The sequence below is a fragment of the Pelodiscus sinensis genome, chromosome 8 (genome assembly GCF_049634645.1).
Source record: "Pelodiscus sinensis isolate JC-2024 chromosome 8, ASM4963464v1, whole genome shotgun sequence".
NCBI classification, from domain to species: domain Eukaryota; kingdom Metazoa; phylum Chordata; order Testudines; family Trionychidae; genus Pelodiscus; species Pelodiscus sinensis.
Genome location: NC_134718.1, coordinates 55,911,320 through 55,930,256, shown reverse-complemented (window position 1 = coordinate 55,930,256; position 18,937 = coordinate 55,911,320). Strand labels below are relative to the sequence as shown.

Below are 18,937 nucleotides of genomic sequence, written 5' to 3'. Positions count from 1 at the left end.
GCATTTTATGTCAAACTAAATCAGGACACAAAATATCAGTTCATACCCATACTGGTTGTAATAAGCAGTCATGTTTTATTATAGAAATACTGTTCAGTGTTTCAAGGAGTGTTTTGTTATTCTCCCCTTGTAAAGGGAATTGACTTGAGCAATTCCATAGGCAGAATGTATTTCTTGGAATTTCTGTAATTTATACTAAACAAATAAAAAAGTATCCTACTATCTATGTACATGAATAAGAGTGCATGAAATAAAATGGAAGCAAACAATAATCCTTTATCAAAAGACTGCAAATATATTTTTCAAGTCACTGTGGTACTGACCAGTGTTCCTTGTAAACTGTAACCACTCAGGAGAGATTCCAATGCTTCCCAGTTGATTAGCAGAATTCCCACAGCTAGTTTTTGTTTGTTTGTTTCTGATGAGGGTGCACGTTCACACATGCTTCCATGCACATAAAAATATATTCTGCACATGGATGGAAAAAACTAGAGGTGTATTGACAAGAATTTTTCTTTATAGCATTGTATTCTAAGTGTTCAATATTGTAAATCAATACTTTTGAAACATGTAACATTAAAAATATTTACATAACATGCAGGTGTAGTTTATTACAATGGATAAGAATATGCGGATTGTAGCAACTTCTGGAAAATGAATCAATAGAAAATAAGAAAATGTCTGAAGACATGCAGTGTTTCAAAGAATTTCTCTTTTTTAACTTAAGTGGTTAAGAAAAAGATGCAATATGGGAACCCCTACTGCTATCTCCTGTGTTAATTCACAAATGAAATAAATGACTTTGAGTGGAGGGGCAACTGAAGTGCCAGTGCTTGATAGCTTCCTAGCCAAACCAGTCAGGATCATCTGTTAGAGGCAACAAGATCTACAGGCAGATCCTGATCTACTGGTTGGTGACCTCTGCTGCAAAGGGTATTTTGCAGCTATAGTAACATTCTATGCATCTGTTCATTGTGGAGGCAACTTGGTGAGCCAATCAGACTCAGCACACGGGGGTCTCATCGGCTCTGCAGACATTACGTGGTTTTAATCGAGGGCCCAGATCCTGCAAACTGACCTAAGGCAGCACCCTATCCCCACTTCCCTGGGGGGCGCTCCGGTGCTTGTGTGGGGCAGCACAGCTAAGCCGGCAGGTTGGAGTCCTGGCCAGCTGAGGCAAACCCTGCTCTTCGCAAGGGGGCCCGGAAAATTGGTGTTTCTAAGGCGCGGAGCTGTGCCAGGTACCCGGCAGGGCCCGGACTTTTACCGCCAGCTGCGCAAACCTAAGGCCACCGAGAGATACAAAAGGCGCCTCCTCCCGCCGCCCAACGCGCGCCAGGCAGCCCGGGGGCTCCTCCCAGGGCTGTGACCGCGGTCGCAAAGGGACCGGAGCGCGCGGCGCTCTCTGGGCTGGAACACGGAAGCGAGATGCGCTTCCCGCCCCTCCCACATGGGAAACTGAAGCCACTGCGCACACGTACGATTGCTAGTGCGCATGCGTGTATTGCAAGGCCCAGCGTGTTCAGGCGCTAACGACAGCAGCACGCGCAAAGGGCGGGGCGTCGCGTCCGCTGTGTACGGGTGCCCGCGGGCGCCTTCCTCCGGATTTTCGTCTCCCGACGCGGAGGCGCTCGCTGTCAGTGGCGCCGCCCCGATGGCGGCTACCGGGATCCGGCGGCTAGGCGTGTGCGTCTTGTGCGGGTTACCGGCGGCGGGCAAGTCCACTCTGGCGCGGGCGCTGAGGGACCGCCTACAGCGGCGCGAGGACCCAGGCTGGGACTGTGCCCTCCTGACCTACGATGACCTCATGCCGCTTGAGGCTTTCAACCAACCAGAGACAGAAGCGAGGCAGGTAGCGCAACACCCATTGGTCAGTACAGATTGATCTTGCTATTGGTTGACGTTTCCTCGCCCTTCATTGGCCGGCGCTGCTTTGCCGTTCCAATTTCGTCACTTCCCTGGCAACGGGAACTTGATCGCCCCGCCCTTTCTTGAGCTCGTGATTCAGTTGAGCCTGTGCTGCGTTCCATCTCCGCGCATGACAGCTGGGTCCCGAGCACTGTCCTCCCTCCCTTCTCCCCCTCCCCTCCCGCAGCTGTTTTCCAGCCACTGCCCCCTGTGCTATTCCTAGGGCTGGGATATTGGCAACCCATGAGCGCCACCTTGTGGGCATGTCCCTTCTTTCCCACGGGGCCGCTTGCTCCTCCTGATACCTCCGAGCTGAACATGGATAAATCACTCACCAGTCCGCTGTGTCTGGGCCCGTCCTGGGCTGACTGACCACAGCGCAGTCTCACGGCTGAGCCTGGGAATTTCTTCCCCAATTTCTTACGGGGTTGGTGCCGCTGGGGAAGCGGACCCACGTGCACAGCTTCCTTCTCCCACCTAAGGCTAGATCCCAAGAGGCGCCGAGTATCTGTCCTTGATATTAAAGGCAGAGGACACTCTGAGCAGCCTGCAGCCTGCTCTCATCTCCTCCTGCAGCTCTTCTCCTTTTAACCTATTTCTTGCATTTCCGTTCTGTTTTGCCTTTCTTTCCGCATTTCCTTGCAGAGTACACCCTGCCATATCCCAATTGCTGTAGGTGAGGGGGATAAGCAAATGCTTTAGACAGAGAGGGACCACAGTTGTTCCTGCCCCGCAGTTCTCATTTTAGCTAAGTGTTTATTTCATAAGCACAAGCACAAAGAGTTTGAAGTAATGTCAAAATTCTACTCTAATCTCACTCTGGAGTCTAAGTATTAAGGTATGAGCTAGTTTTAAATCGGCTGCCATATTTGAGTGAATTAAAGTCTGAAACAAAAGGCCTTCTTTCCGTTAAAATACATGAGGATGCTACTTATGATTAGTATTGGTCCCAAGTTGTCTGGCTGAATAGTTTGTATCCAAACTGAAATAGACATAACACCTGACATTACATGTAATTCAAGCACAAATACATTGTGGCTACCTCTACACTGCAGGCTTCTTGCACAAGAGTCCTTGTGTTGACGCTCTCTTGTGCAAGAAAGCTCTGATGGCCATTTTAGCCATAGGGCTTTCTTGCGCAAAAAATTAATGTTACCCGTCTACACTGCCTTCCTGTGGAAGAGCTCTTGCGCAAGGAGGATTATTCCTGGTGGGGAAAGGAATAACTCTTCCAGAAGAAGCTCTGTTTTCCAACACTGTACTGTAAATTTACTTGTGCAAGAACGCACCTGAAGTGTAGACGTTCTGCAAGTATTTGCAGTTCTTGCGCAAAAAGCCTGCAGTGTAGACATAACTTTCTAGCTGTCTACACTGGCCGCTTGAATTCGCACAGGAGAACTGACTTTGTAATGTACAAAATCAGTGCTTCTTGCGCAAATATTTTCACGTTCCCGCTCAGGGATAAGCCCTCTTGCGCAAGGATACTTGTACAAGAGGGCCAGTGTAGACAGGCACCTTAATTTTTTGCGTAAGAAAGCCCAATGGCTAAAATGGCCATCGGAGCTTTCTTGCGCAAAAGTGCATCTAGATTGGCATGGATGCTTTTGCGCAAAAGCACTTTTTGCACAAAAGCATCCTTGCCAATCTAGACACCCTTTTGCGGAAATACTTTTAACGGAAAAACTTTTCTGTTAAAAGTATTACCACAAAATCATGCCAGTCTAGACGCAGCCAGCCTCTCGGTGTGATCATCCTTTGGGCACTGATTCAATATAGCAGTTAAGCACATGCTTAAATTGCTATTAAGAAAATGTGTGTTAGCATATGCCTGATGTTAAGCATGTACTTAAGTGCTGTGCTGAGGTGATGACCATGAGGGGGAAAAGGAGTGGGCTTATATGGAAATGGAAAGCTCTGCTGTCGGTAAAAGACAGCAGAAAGAAAGCAGACACAAGGTCATAAGAAATAACTGGAGGGAACACGTAGGGTGGGAGTTTGTATTTGTTAAATTAAATATTTTTAAATAAAATGTGAAATACTTTGTTTTCTTCATAGCTTTCTCGCTGGAAATTGTACCGACATGAACTGTTGGTGTACCTCGAACACTTTTTGCAAGCTCTTATTAATGGAGATCATTTGTATGCTCCACTAAACAGAACTGAAGCAACATGGAAAAGATTTGTTTCCTGTTTCAAAGAACAAGGATTAATCTCTTCAGAAATACATGATGCCAAATCTTGTCATTACTTAATAAATGCAACTGCTTCCAGACCACTGTATTTAGTTTTGGACGACAACTTTTATTATCAAAGCATGAGATACGAAGTATACCAGCTAGCTCGGAAATGTAATTTTTTTTTTGTCCTTTACATGCATCAATTTAATATTTTTATAGCAAAATAGTTATTCTGCTGTCAGTGAACTTTAATTGCTTAGCCCATTTTTTATGTTTAATAGTTAAATACATTCTAAGTGACTAAAATATTTAAATATAAAGCACAGAATGTGACTAGCTTCTCTGACTGCATCATAGGCAACTTTTAGTTTATATAAAGTTTCTCAATTTCTCACATTGTTCAAAAAAGTATTAATTTTGTGGTTTAAAATTACTACTTTCTTCAAACCCAACATTTTGTGAAATTCTTTTAGATTCATTGAGCTTCTGCCAGTTATTTTTAGACTGTCCACTTGAGTCATGTTTACAGAGGAATTGTCTGAGAAGTCAGCCATTACCTGATGAGACCATATGTCTAATGGCAAGAAAAATAGAAGTACCAAATCCAGAGAAAAACACATGGGAACAAAATAGCCTGATCCTGAAAAGTGTTGAATGCACTTCAGAAGATAAGTATGTTGTTATTTTGAAGTTCTCCTTTATATACTTCGCTTTCATAGAGGCAAAGAGCAATTTTCCTGCACCACATATTGCAGTATGTTGTACACACTCTGTGGAGCTATTTTTTTAAACCCAGAGAATTAACACAAATGCATATTGCATACAGAGAATATTTTAGAACTTGGGAGCTTGAGCCAATAGTGGTTCCAGAGGCTTAAGGGGATGCTTGTCCTTATTTTTGCACATGCATGCAAAAATGCTTCTGCACAGTCTTCCTAAACCAACTGTTTGTTTGTGTTTTGTATTCATGGAAAACCAGCTTTCTAAAGAAGATACTAAGACCCGTTTGCAATCTTAACTGAAAAGCAACTGTTGAGGTGGGGGGTTGTGCCATGATATTGTATGTTGATTTTACAAAATGAGATAAGAGTTTTGTGACATTGTTTTTAGTTTGCAGGTGATTAATTTGTTGGCTACTGCTTTGGAAAATCCAGAGAAACAAGCTGAAGACAACACCGAACAAAAGGTAGTACTAATTGTCTTTAAACAAATGTCCTTCTGCAGATTATATAAAAAGAATTAATTGTGCATTGTTAGTTGTACTCTGTTTGCCGTGGTGTCTAAACATGAGAAATTCCGTCCATCATTCTTGCTTGCAAAAGCACAGAAGAAAAAAAAGACTATGTATGTAATGAGGTTTTTTTCTGCATGAAATATAGTGATTGTGCTACAAAGTCTTAGGTCATTAAGACTGTTTTAGCAAGGTTTGAATGTTCTACAATAGTTACGATAATGCCTCCCAGAACTGACTGACCACATTGAGAAGAAAATAGTATGCAGCCTCCCCTTGAAGTGGTGGTAGAGATTGCTTTTCCCTGGTACCACGGAGACACTCCGAGGCAATACCATGTTGCAGCTCGATGCTATCCCAAGATAAAGCTGTGGCTAAATGCCAGTCTGCCCCGGAATAATGCATTCCTCAGAATCAGTATATTTACATGCAGTAGAACAGGGACACACAGAAGCAGGTGAAATTATAAAGCAACTAAACATTCTTGATTCATTTCTACTATTAAATATAACTTTCTCTTGATCTTGAATAGGAAACAGACAGAGCCATTTGTGCAGCTAGTATTCTTCACCAAGCTGACCAGGCTTTCAGACGAATTGTTTCTCAAATAATGAAGGATGTGAAAGGTATGCATGACATATTTAATTGTCATTCTCCACCGGCATATTGCTCAATTGGTTACTAATATAAGGCTGAAACTATAAAATCCTGGTACACTTAGTAAAAGATCAGACCCTAGAATCCTGCAGCTACATTAATCTAAAACTTTACTCTTATGAGAAGTCCCACTGAAGTTAATTGTTTGTAGGATCTGGGCCTAGAACTTTGAAACATTCAAACTTTATTTTAAGATAAAACTATAGTTTTATTCTTCTTTTAGATAAACATATATGCCCAAGTGAGATGAAGATTCTGGCAGAAGAACTTAATAAGCTTAAAGCAGAGTTTTTGGAAGATTTACGACAAAGGAATCTTCAAAGTAATGAATTTGTTACAAATACCATCACTTCATTCCAACAAGCAACAGACAACATAGTGAAGAAAGTTTTCCTTTTAAATGAGCACACTGTATTTTCAGCTTAAGGAATGCCAGAAACAGCTTATTCAGCAGGATGGCTAAAACTAAGGAAGTCACAGCTGCAATGTGTGGAGATTTATGTTAATTTATCATTTTATGTCTGTCACAATGTTATTAAACAAACAAATACCCTCAGGTATTCCATCTTTAAGACCAGTCCAACAATAGCGAGAAATGAGTTTAAGATTAAAGAGATTTTGTAGCTATAGTTCCAATTTGTGTGTCTAAACATCTTTGATTCAAATCTTTGAACTCCTTTCCTGACTTTTCTGTCCATACTGTTCTTCAGTTTTGCTTCTGTATTTCCTTGATTACCAATGTATCCATTCCTGTGTTCTTTCCCCATCTCCTATTAGCTCACTAGCTTTTTTTTTCCAATGTCACTTGTCCTTTTTCAGTAGAACAAATAATAGAAGCAAAGAATTCTCAAATTTCCCAATTTCTTGCTCTTCCAAAGTATTTATATCTAGGCAGTAACGAAGTAAATAGGTAGAAAAGCTCTGGTCTCAAATGTTGCTTGCTCTTGGTGCCTAACCCTCCCCCCAACACACACATTATTAGAATAATCATTCCTTTTGGGGCAGTCAAGTAGTCACATGTCATCCTGCATAACAATAGAGTGAGTCATTGCATCTGTGCGAAATTATAATTTGCCTTATGTAATAGTCAGTACAGACAGTACCTGGTTAATGTCTGCATGATGTTATTTAATATGTAAAATGCTAGGTATAAAGAGAGAGTATTAGGGTATCTTTGTACCCTGCAACTTTTCCATAGCAGTTGTTTGCTATAGTAATGTAGATAGAAAGGCACAGCAGCTGCAAAAGTTCTCTCAGCAGCGTGTGGTCAATGTGGCTATGTCTAGACTGCACTGTTAAATCGGAAAAAGATACGCTACTTGTAGTACACAAATTGTATATCTTTTTCCAATTTACTTTCAAAAGAGGCTCTTTCGAAATTTGGCGCATCTACATGGCCATCCCTTATTCCTCATAAAATGAGGTTTACAGGGATGGTGAAAGAGTGTGTCTGCTTTTTTGAAAATTTTTCTGAAAAAGCGGACATGTTCCTTGGACTGGAGGTATTCCAAAAAAGCAATGCAGTCTAGATGGAGCCTGAGTTTCTCATTTTCATGATCTCTACTCTACAATATTTGGCAATAGAGATCATCAAACCTGCAGCAATAGTTACTCCCCAGACTCATTCAAAGTAATTACTCCCCAGTGCTTCCTGCTGTGACTGGCAGGTGGAAACTGTTGGCTTCTAATTAAAGTTAGAATTGTAGAAGCCTCTGTTGATTGGCTGAGCCTTGGTAGAGGGAGGGACTTTCAGGCAGTCCAGGGCTTTATAAAGCAGTGAGCAAGCTACCAGGGAGCTTGTGAACAGATGAGTGCTAACAGGGAGTTTAGAGAGGGAGTTTGGAAGGGGACAGGGAAGGGGGCGAGGGTTTCTTGCCTTTCTTTTAAATCCTTTCTCCAGGACAGCAGGTATGGATGGTGATAGGTCTGCTGTTGTTACCTGCACAGTGTGTGCCAGGTTTGTCTTCCTCCTGGAAGAAAGAACGGATTTCATCTGCACTAAGTGCAAGCTGGTCGCCATTTTGGAAGAAAAAGTTAGAGGACTGAAGGCCCAAGTGTCAACCCTATGCTCGATCAGAGAGGATGAAGACTTCCTCGATAGAAGGCAGCATTTAAGCCTGCAAGCACGGCACGTGGAAGAACCAGAGAGGGCAGTACGGAACCAGGGGGAGAACTGGTAGCATGTAACTTCTAGAAGGGAAAAAAGGCCAGCACGGGAATCCCCCAATGCTATAGAGGTAAGTAATTGCTTTCAGGCTCTCTCCACAGGCTCTGCAGTGGTGAATGCTTTGGAAGGGACCTCACAAGGAAGAAACTGGAAGGGAACACCATCTACTGGAAGGCATGGGATGCATAGTTCTAGGGATGGGGGTTCCACGACCACCACCCCCAAAAAAAGACGATGGGTGGTGGTGGTTGGGATCTCCTTCCTAAGAGGGACTGAGCCATCCATCTGCCATCCAGACCTGAAATCTCGAGAGGTGTGCTGCTTACTGGGAGCTCGAATTCAGGATGTGACTGAGAGGCTTACAAAACTGATCAAACCTTCATATCGCTATCCCTTCCTGCTTCTCCACGTGGAAGCTAACAGTACAGCCGAGAATGACCTTGAGCGGGTTACTGCGGATTATGTAGCTCTGGGAAGAAGTATCAAAGAATTCGGAGCGCAAATGGTGTTCTCGTCCATCCTCCCTGTTGAAGGGAAAGCACTGGGCAGGGATCATTGAATTGAGGAAGTAAATGCATAGCTGCACAGGTGGTGTCGCAGAGAGGGCTTTGGTTTCTTCGACCATGGGACTCTGTTCAGGGTACAAGGATTGTTAGGAAGAGATGGGATCCACCTAACCAAGAGAGGAAGGAGCATCTTCGCGGGCAGGCTTGCAAACCTAGTGAGGAGGGCTTTAAACTAGGTTAGTTGGGGGATGGTGACCAAAACCCTGAGGGAAGTGGAAAATTCAGATACCGGAAAGAAATGCAAAGAGGAACGAGCAAGAAAGAAGGACCCCTGATTCAAATGGAGAAGATAGGGTGATCAACTGGTTATCTGAGGTGTTTGTACACCAATGTGAGAAGCCTGGGCAATAAATAGGAAGAACTGGAGGCTCTGGCCCAGTCCAAGAAATATGATTTAATTGGGATAACCGAGACTTGGTGGGATGACTCGCATGACTGGAGCACTGTCATGGAAGGGTATAGACTGTTCAGGAAGAACAGGCAGGGGGAGTTGCACTATATTTAAGAGACCACTATGATTGCACAGAACTCCAGTATATAGAGGGAGAAAAACATGTTGAGAGTCTATGAATTAAGTTTAGAGGTGCAAACAACAGCAGTGATGTTGTGGTTGGTGTCTACTACAGGCCACCGAATCAGGTGGATGAGGTAGATGAGGCTTTCTTCGAACAACTGAGAGAGGCTTCCAGATTGCAGGCCCTGGTTCTCGTGGTGGACTTTAATCACCCTGACATCTGTTGGAGAACCAATACGGCAGTACTCAGGCAATCCAGGAAGTTTTTGGAGAATGTTGGGGATAACTTCTTGGTACAAGTGCTGAAGGATCCAACCAGGGGCCGTGCGCAGCTTGACCTTCTGCTCACAAACAGGGAGGAACTAATAGGGGAAGTAGAGGTGAGTGACAACCTCAGAAGCAGTGATCATGAGATGGTAGATTTCAGGATCCTGATCAAAGGAAGAAAGGAGAATAGTAAAATACACACCTTGGATTTCAGAAAAGCAGATTTTGACTCCCTCAGAGACCGGATGGACAGAATCCTCTGGGATGCTAACATGAAGGGGAAAGGACTCCAGGACAGCTGGCAATATTTTAAAGAAGCCTTATTGAAGGCACAGGAAGAAACCATCCCAATGCATAGCAAGAGAGGTAAACATGATAGGAGACCAGATTGGCTTACAGGGGAAATCCTTGGTGAACTTAAGCACAAAAAGGAAGCTTACAAAAAGTGGAAACTTGAACAAATGACCAGGGAGGAATTTAAATGTATAGCTTGAGAATGCCAGGGGGGTATCAGGAAGGCGAAAGCGCAATTGGAATTGCGACTGGCAAAGGACGTGAAGGATAACAAGAAAGGTTTCTACAGGCATGTTAACAAGAAGAAGGTGATCAGAGAGGGTGTAGGGCTCCTACTGGATGAAGAAGGTAACCTAGTGACAGATGATGTGGGGAAAGCTGAAGTACTCAGTGCTTTCTTTGCCTCTGTCTTCACGGACAAGGTCGGCTCCCGGACTAATGGGCTAAGTGACGCAAGATGGGATGAAGATGGACAGACGTTGGTGGGTAAAGAACAGGTTAGGAACTATTTAGAAAAACTAAATGTACACAAATCCATGGGTCCGGACTTAATGCATTCAAGGGTACTGAGGGAGTTGGCAAATGTCATTGAGGAGCCTTTGGCCATTATCTTTGAAAAGTCGTGGAGATTGGGAAAGATCCCGGATGATTGGAAAAAGGCAAATGTAGTGCCAATCTTCAAAAAAAGGGAAGAAGGACGATCCAGTGAACTATAAGCTGGTCAATCTTACCTCGGTTCCTGGAAAAATCATGGAAGGGATCCTTAAGGAATCCATTTTGAGGCACTTGGAAGAGGGGAAAGTGATCCAGAATAGTCAGCATGGATTCACAAAGGGCAAGTCGTGCCTGACCAATCTTATTAGCTTCTATGATGAGGAAACTGGCTCTGTGGACATGGGAAAATCAGTGGATGTGATATACCTTGACTTTAGCAAGGCTTTTGATACGGTCTCCCACAATATTCTTGCCAGCAAGTTAAGGGAATGTGGGTTGGATAAATGGACGGTAAAATGGGTAGAAAGATGGCTAGAAGGCCGGGCCCCGTGGGTAGTGATCAACAGATCGATGTCAGGATGGCGGTCGGTTTCTAGCAGAGTGCCCCAAGGTTCGATTCTAGGACCGGTTTTGTTCAGTATCTTTATTGACCCGGATGAGGGGATGGATTGAACCCTCAGCAAGTTTGCAGATGACACTAAGGTAGGGGGAGATGTAGATATGCTTGAGGACAGAAATAGGGTCCAGAGTGACTTAGACAAATTGGAGGATTGGGCCATAAGAGTCCTGCACTTGGGACAGAAGAATCCCAAGCATTGTTACAGGCTGGGGACCAACCAGCTAAGTAGTAGTTCTGCAGAAAAGGACCTGGGGATTACAGTGGATGAGAAGTTGGATATGAGTCAACAGTGTGGCCTTGTAACCAAGAAGGCTAATGGCATATTAGGTTGCATTAAGAGGAGCATTGCCAGCAGATCCAGAGATGTGATTATTCCCCTTTATTTGGCTCTGGTGAGGCCATATCTGGAGTATTGTGTCCAGTTCGGGGCCCCCCACTACAAAAAAGATGTGGATGCACTGGAGAGGGTCCAGCGGAGGGCAACCAAAATTATTAGGAGGTTGGAGCATATGACCTATGAGGAGAGGCTGAGGGAGTTGGGTCTGTTTTTGTCTGCAGAAGAGAAGAGTGAGGGGAGATATGATAGCAGCTTTCAACTTCCTTAAGGGAGGTTCCAAAGAGGATGGAGAAAGGCCGTTCTCAGTAGTGACGGATGGCAGAACAAGGAGCAATGATCTCAAGTTGTGGTGGGAGAGGTCCAGGTTGGATATTAGAAAAAACTATTTCACTAGGAGGATGGTGAAGCACTGGAATGGGTTACCTAGGGAAGTAGTGGAGTCTCCATCCCTAGAGGTGTTTTAAGTCTCAGCTTGATAAAGTCCTGGCTGGGTTGATTTAATTGGGATTGGTCCTAGAGCAGGGGGCTGGACTTGATGATCTTCTGAGGTCTCTTCCAGCTCTATGGTTCTGTGATTTTATGATTCCTGGGGCTCTAAGTTGAGGTAGCGTAGCCATATTGAGGAGCCTGACTAGGACTAATTTCAAGGCTTCCCTGTAACACGCTATTTCAAAATAGTTATTTTGGGAGTTATTATTTTGAAATAATTTCCTAGTGTAGACTTTCCTTTAGTGTTATATGTGCTTATCCTATGAAAGGGTAATTTTCTAGGGTGAGGCCCGTAAAGCTGAACTTCAGCTAAAGCACCAGGAAGGAGCACCTATATCAGCAAATAGCTAAAAAGCTGGCAGCTCTACACAATTTCCAGACAGGTGGTCAGTGCAGTGAGCATATTAAGAGGGCAAAGAGCAAGTACTAGAAGACATGGGGCAAGAACCTTGCCTTGGGCAACTTGTGAATGGCCCAACAGAACGCCCATTTTATGATGACTTGGACTGGTATGGCTCCAACTCTGTTTTATGACCAGCTGGCATGGTGCCCGATGGGAGCCAGTAGCAGAGTCCCAGTGAAGAGGATGAAGTGACTTTATAAATTAAAGTGATTGCAGATTGTTGGGATAGTGAGGGATAAGGAAATTGTCCCATGGAATGATAGGATTCTGCTGGTTGACTCCTGGGATCAGTGTCAAATGAGACTGAATGCACTTTGCAATATAGACACAGTTAGAAAGGCCTAAAAAGTGATGGAGGACAGTTTCACTATAGGAAGCAATAGTTAAAAGATGACTTCTCAGATTATTTTCAGAGGGATAGCCATGTTAGTCTGTTTCAGCAAAAACAATGAGGAGTCCTGTGGCACCTTAAAGACTAACAGATTTATTAGGGCATAATCTTTCATGAAGTGCACCTCATGCATGATGTTGACAAAGTGAGCTACAGCCCATGAAAGCTTATGCCCTAATAAATTGACTTGAGTAGTTAGCCAGTAACTCAGGTCCTTTGGGTTATTTCTATTAGGAGGAGAAATTGACAATGGAGTCAGTTGTTTGTTTGATGCAATCCCATTTAATTACAATTATACATAAAATCCTTGTTTCCCTGAATGCAGTAGGAATCAAACAGTATTTTCTTTGTTCAGTGCCAAGCCACTTTCCAGACAGCACTCTATTCAGAAACTCTCTCAGGATGCATCTACGCAGCACCCATAGCTCAAAATAAGCTATGCAATTTGCACAGCTTATTTCAAGTGTATTTTGAAATAACTTATTTAATAATTTGGCACTGCCTACACAGGTTTACCAGGATGAAATAAGCTGCCTGTTAATTTCAAAATATATTTCAAAATAACGGGCTGCTTCAATAGATGCGGAATAGCTATTTCAGGATTCTTCTGGTATCTCAAAATGGCTCTGCAATGTAGATGTACTGTCAGAGTCATGCTACAAGTGTTTTTTGGGGGGGCTCTTCTACTGCCTTCTCTCTTACACACCTACTTACACACACACACACCTGCAGCAAATAATATCCATCTCCCTGCATTTACATTCACACCCAGAGGACAGCCCCCTGAGACCACATCACAATTCCTACTCCAACCTTGCAGGTCGCTTGTGTTTTGGGCAGTGGGTTCTAGTGTTTCAACTGTTGGTTCCATAAAGGAACTTAATTACTTTCTACATTTATCATGAATGAAAAGCAGATGTTACACCCAATGGCTTCAGTGAGCTTTTACCTAACAGTCAGCATAACAGTAATAGATGTTTACTACAGTTGAGTCTCAGCGAGGCTCAGTACTAGTTCATTCCTCCTTTACTGGTAAGGAATCAATGAAAGTGAACAAGCATATTAAAGAATCATTCTGGATCCTTTTATAGTGGTTAGCATGCAGGCCCATTGACAAGGGAAGCAAATGGGGCAGTTGCCCCAGAGCCTAGCCATTCAAAAGGACAGGAGCGGCAGCAGTTTTAGCCCAGACCCTTTACATCACTGCTGGAGCACTGTGTGGCAGGCTCCGGGAAGCTCTTAGGCCTAGCTAGGGAGTGGAGGGAGCCAGCATGGTGCGCTCCGGGTGACACTGTGGGCTGTCTCAGCCTTGCCCCTTCTGGGAGCATGGAATTGTCCTCTCCGACCTTGCCCTGGGGACCTAACAACTCTGTTGACCTGTTAGCACATACAGTATGCAATGTTGAGTCTTACTAGCATATGCTAAGGAAAACACCTTTCTCCTAAATCCTTTTTGCCCCACAATGAAAGCATAGTGCCAGTATTTAAGTAGGCATACAGTATAATTACAAAGTAGCCTTGCACTGATCCTGCTTAAAATCTATACCAGCTTCATGGAAATTTGTATAGCACAGTATTTATTTACCATAGAACAAATCCTAACCCAGGACTTTAAAAACTATGAAAAAATATTTTACAGTAGCAGCTAAAAGCAAACCCCACCATGACTGCTGTCAGCATTTAATTCAAACAATCAAAAAGCTACAATGGAACTATATGTGAATTTTGGTAGCCAGCAGATACAATCCCACCCTGAAATATCTTGGTAGGACATGAGACTGAAGCCTCATATACTACCAGCACATGAAAAATATCAATAAAATAAAGATGTGTGTAAATCTCATCCAGAACCTGGCAGGAATGACCTGGACAGCAGATACAAAAATTCTGTGGACCTCTTTACCAGTACTTGTTTACTCGACAAGATATTGGTCACATGTCTAGATGCACATCTCCCAAACATCACTCATTGATTCTCAACTTAACACTGCTATGTGGCTAGTTATGGCACAATAAAATCAATACATAACTGTGGCTTCCCATGATACTCTTACTTTGTTGCAGCATCAGAATTATTCAATTCAATGGAACAAAGATCTTTCAAGATATGAGGACCTAAATCATATACCAAGATTGCCAGTGAACCCTATTAAACCTTTTGACTTGCAGGCTTGAGGTTTTCAGTGATAAGCAAGGTGGAAGGTAACATCCTGAACAAAACATCTCCTCAGGGATCCAACTAAAGAACGTAGTGGCTTTTCCCTTCCATAGAAAATGTGGGAGGTCCACTTTGAATCCCATCTGTACATCACATGGCAGGTGCACATACCTCCTCTATAAAGCATACTGAGACCCAATCCAGTTTGTGACTGCGGAAACAGATTTGAAACTATGGAACACCTTGTGTCAACCAAATAGTGTTCCAAGTAATCATGTCCTGGTCATATCTCTGACACCCATTCTGCAAAACCTGAAGCAATCAATTTGATTATCATCATAGACTTGACATATAACATTGTTGGTGTTAAGCTATACAAAAGAAATAGCTTTTTCCCCAGCAAAAACAGGTTGCCAGTTCTAACTAGAACATATACATTGGTTGGAATATTGCGAGCCATGGAAAGATTTATTTCTGGGTTACAATTTTCCTATATAAAAATCAAAAACACAACTAGGGCTGAGTAGCTTAGTTCTATGCAGTTCTTATTTAAAATAAGCACTATTGCAACAGCTACGATTAAGGCTGTATACAAACTTACATTATAATGCCCTGTTATTATCTGCCTGTAATGTTGTTCTTTAGTTTGCTTTAGAGTTAAAACATTCCATGCTTTGAGTGCAAAAGCTCCTCAGAAAAGATGAAATACATTCATTCAGTAGCTTTTTAGTGACCTAAGCAAATAATGTTAAAGCTACCTATGTTTTTTTCTTAAATTGAGGCTTTTTGCACATGCATTAGTTCAATGCTAAAATGCTAAATTATTAAATGTCTACATTTTAGGAATAATCTAGAAAATAGGAATAATCAAGTACATTTCAAATATGAAGATGAGTAAGGCTACAGTTTGGTCACAGACATCAAGGTGGTCACAGAACCTGAATTTTAATTCACCCCCAAACCTACAAGTGTTGTGCCCTAATGCCACACTACCATTTGGGATTGGTATGGAGCCGGAGAGGGAGGAGCAGGAGACAAATTTGTGCTGTGTTGAAATGCAAATCTTATTTGGTTCCTCAGCCCCTTCCATCTCCATCAGCATAGGTGTGTATAGCTCAATTAGAGTGGTGCTGCGAACCCACGTGCTAGATAACAATGCCCAGAGCAGAGAGCCAAGCCTAACCCCAGGAGACAAGAGCCATGGCTGCAGGGTGAGCTCATTCACCAACACTGTACACGTCCGCACTCCTCTGCTTTCACTGACAAAGATTTTGCAGCAGCGAAAATAATTATTAAAAATTTCCATGAGAAAATTGTAGCCCAACTTATGAGCCATTAAAAAGGGGATCTGGACAGATAATGTGCACGGTAAATTACTAAGCACTGGTCTTCCTGGGATGTGAAAAATCCACACAAGACCTAGCTATGTCAATCTAATCCCTGCTGAAGGCAGTGCTAGGTCAATTCTTCCACCAAACTAGCTCTGACCTCTTGGGCTATGTCTAGACTGCAGGCTTTTTGCACAAGAAGCTTTTTGCGGAAGAGATCTTCTGCAAAAAATTCTTGCGCAAAAGTGTGTCCACACTACAAAAGCAATGTACTTTTGCGCAAAAAGAGCGTCCACGCTACATGGGAACTCTAGTACAAGAAAGCTCTGATTGCCATTAACAGAATGGCCATCAGAGCACCTGTGCTTTTTCCGATAGGCTCTTTTTGTGCAAGAAACCCCTGTTGAGTGTCCACATGCACCTTTTTGTGCAAGAACTCTTGCGCAAAAAGGAGTTATTCCTCGTAGAAAGAGGTATACCTACACTGCAAAAAGCCCTCTGTTCTGTCATTCTACTGTAAATTGTACAAAAACGTGCTTGAGGTATGGACACTCCACCGGTTTTTGCACAAAAGCCTTGGAGTGCTGGATTGCCTATGCTGATGGGAGAATCCCTCCTGTCAGCATAGGTAATGTCTACTACATGGAAGCACTACAACGGTGTAGCTGAAGCAGCAGTATAAGTGAAGGCACTGTACGTTTTCTTTCAAAGTTATACAGCTCTGTAGAGCTAGTTAATACCAAATGTATAACTAGAGAGTGATTGCATGTAAAATAGATGTGAGCCACATTCTCTAAAATACAAAGCAAAATGCAAACCAAACTATAGCATACAATTTTAAGGAAGCCATGTAATATAAATGTTGAGGCACTGTTTAGAAGTATTTTTTGCTTAGTCATCCGACTGTTAAAGGAAATGTTTGTCAGTCACAGTGAATGCGTCTCTGGCACCACTGCAAATGGTGAAATTTGCAAATATGGCTCCTGGCCCCCATGGTGAGCTCCCAATGGCTCCTGAACTCACCCCAGAGATACGAGCTGTGGGGGAATCACCACCAGGGCTGGGAGCCGCAGAGAACTCACTCCCAGCTCCCACCTCCCACTCCCCAGGCTGGGACAGGAAACTCCTGCAAATACACGGCGCCGCAAATAGCAATTCTGCAAATCACATGGGTATCCTGTAAAACATTAACCTTGATATGCTATGTCAGAGTTGTTTGAAGTGTTGTTTTAGTTGTATTGAGCCCAAGATATGACAAAGTGAATAAGGTAATATATTTTGGGACCAACTTCTGTTGGTAGAGAAGACAAACTTTTGTGCTTTAGAGCTCTTCAGGTCTGGAAAGATAACCAGAGCAGAGCATCACGTTTAAAAATTGTTGTAATGAGTCATAAAACCAGCAAGTATCCTTTTTGAGGACAGGTCTATATTTAAACACCTACACCCTTGAGGTGCTTTAGTAAAGCTTGTCCTTAGGGTGTAGTTAATCCACCTCTGCCAGTGGGGGGCTAACATAACACTGGCTACATTAAGGGGTATGGATTTTTCATATTCTGCAGTAACATGTAGGTTTATAGTGGCCTGAATGAAGATTCTCAGTAGCATTAGCTTTTACATTTCTTGAGTTGTTTATACTTACATTACATTGAATTCGTTAAGCTTTTAGTAAGGCTTAATGATTTAAATTTACTGGTAAGTAAACATGCCAGGACTCCTTAAATACTCATTTGATAGCATCATTTCACTATATGCAAATTATCCAAACATTGGCCTATCCAATTCATTTCCCCCCACCTAGTTACAACATATTGAAGCAGGTGATCTTTTGAATTAAATAATAGAAACAAGTTCAGCACACGTTAACTCTTTTTAAAATAATTTACCATGCAGGAAGAGTACCACACTTTTTCAATGGATAGGTTAGGAAATAGAATTATGTGCCATCTTGAAGCTTCCTCTTTTTCTTCTTCATTCCCAGACCACCTTAGAAGTTCTGATTAAAAGACTGAATACTGCGCACATTAGAACTTAGTACTATGGGAGTCAGCAAGAACCACTCATTTGTAGCAACAAAAGGTGATTCTTCCCTCCTTGCCTGTTGCCAGTCCTGATCTAATTCACTATTATCATGCTGTCATCATTTTTGTTCAAGAAATGAGTAACATTAATATTGGAGATGATAAGGAATGGAAAGAACTCCTTTGGCCCTTCTGGTACAGGATTACTTTTCTGTATGTTTTCCAGTCCATGCAGGGTTTGTGTATGCCCTAAACAACAAAGACTGCTCCACTTCCTTTGCTGAGGCTACACTATATCTATTCAACTAGTATTGTTCTTTGTTACTCCTAAGTATGTCTTTGCCCTCTTCAGATACTTATGTTTCCCCACTCATTCCATTTACAGTAGTAGTATAGCTAAGCTACACCTCTGTTCTTTTACATTTTTATGTCCGTCTGACACTTCTTCCATCTCTTTAATCATTTGTGTTTTACTTGAATTTACACTAGTTTCCCTCCCCCTCCCCCCGGTGTTGAGGTACCATAAACTGAATACATTTTTAGTTCTGATGAATACTGCTGTTGGAAACGGCAATTGGCTACGTTAGTTCTGCTCTGCCTTACACTCTCTTGCAATCTAGTTGCAAGAATCAGCTTCATTAAGTCTACTCTTTTCAATCCTAAAACAGTGCTTAGTGCATATTAATGTATGTTCCTGGAGCAGATTTTGACATTACACTAATGAATTCAGTAGTTATTTGATAGTAGCTATAGAGAACACAAAGCTTCCCATTTCTATTGGATCCAAAGACCACTGGAATCTTTCCATTAAGTTCAGTGAACTTTGTAGTGTACACAGGCAACTAGTCTTCACTGCAGTGGATGAAACTGCTTGCAAGAGTAAATACTGCTCATGAGTAGCAGTTAAGGCCCTACATAG

At 42.6% G+C, this 18,937-nt stretch overlaps 1 protein-coding gene across 1 annotated transcript; it reads left to right on the top strand.

The window, feature by feature from the left end:
* Positions 1-1,494: 1,494 nt before the first annotated feature.
* PSTK (phosphoseryl-tRNA kinase) lies at positions 1,495-18,820 on the top strand. Its single transcript, XM_006136096.4, has 6 exons — positions 1,495-1,870; positions 3,964-4,255; positions 4,558-4,756; positions 5,195-5,270; positions 5,848-5,941; positions 6,196-18,820. Exons 1-6 carry the CDS (start codon positions 1,496-1,498, stop codon positions 6,396-6,398), a joined length of 1,239 nt encoding a protein of 412 aa, XP_006136158.2. The 5' UTR covers position 1,495; the 3' UTR covers positions 6,399-18,820.
* Positions 18,821-18,937: the final 117 nt, after the last annotated feature.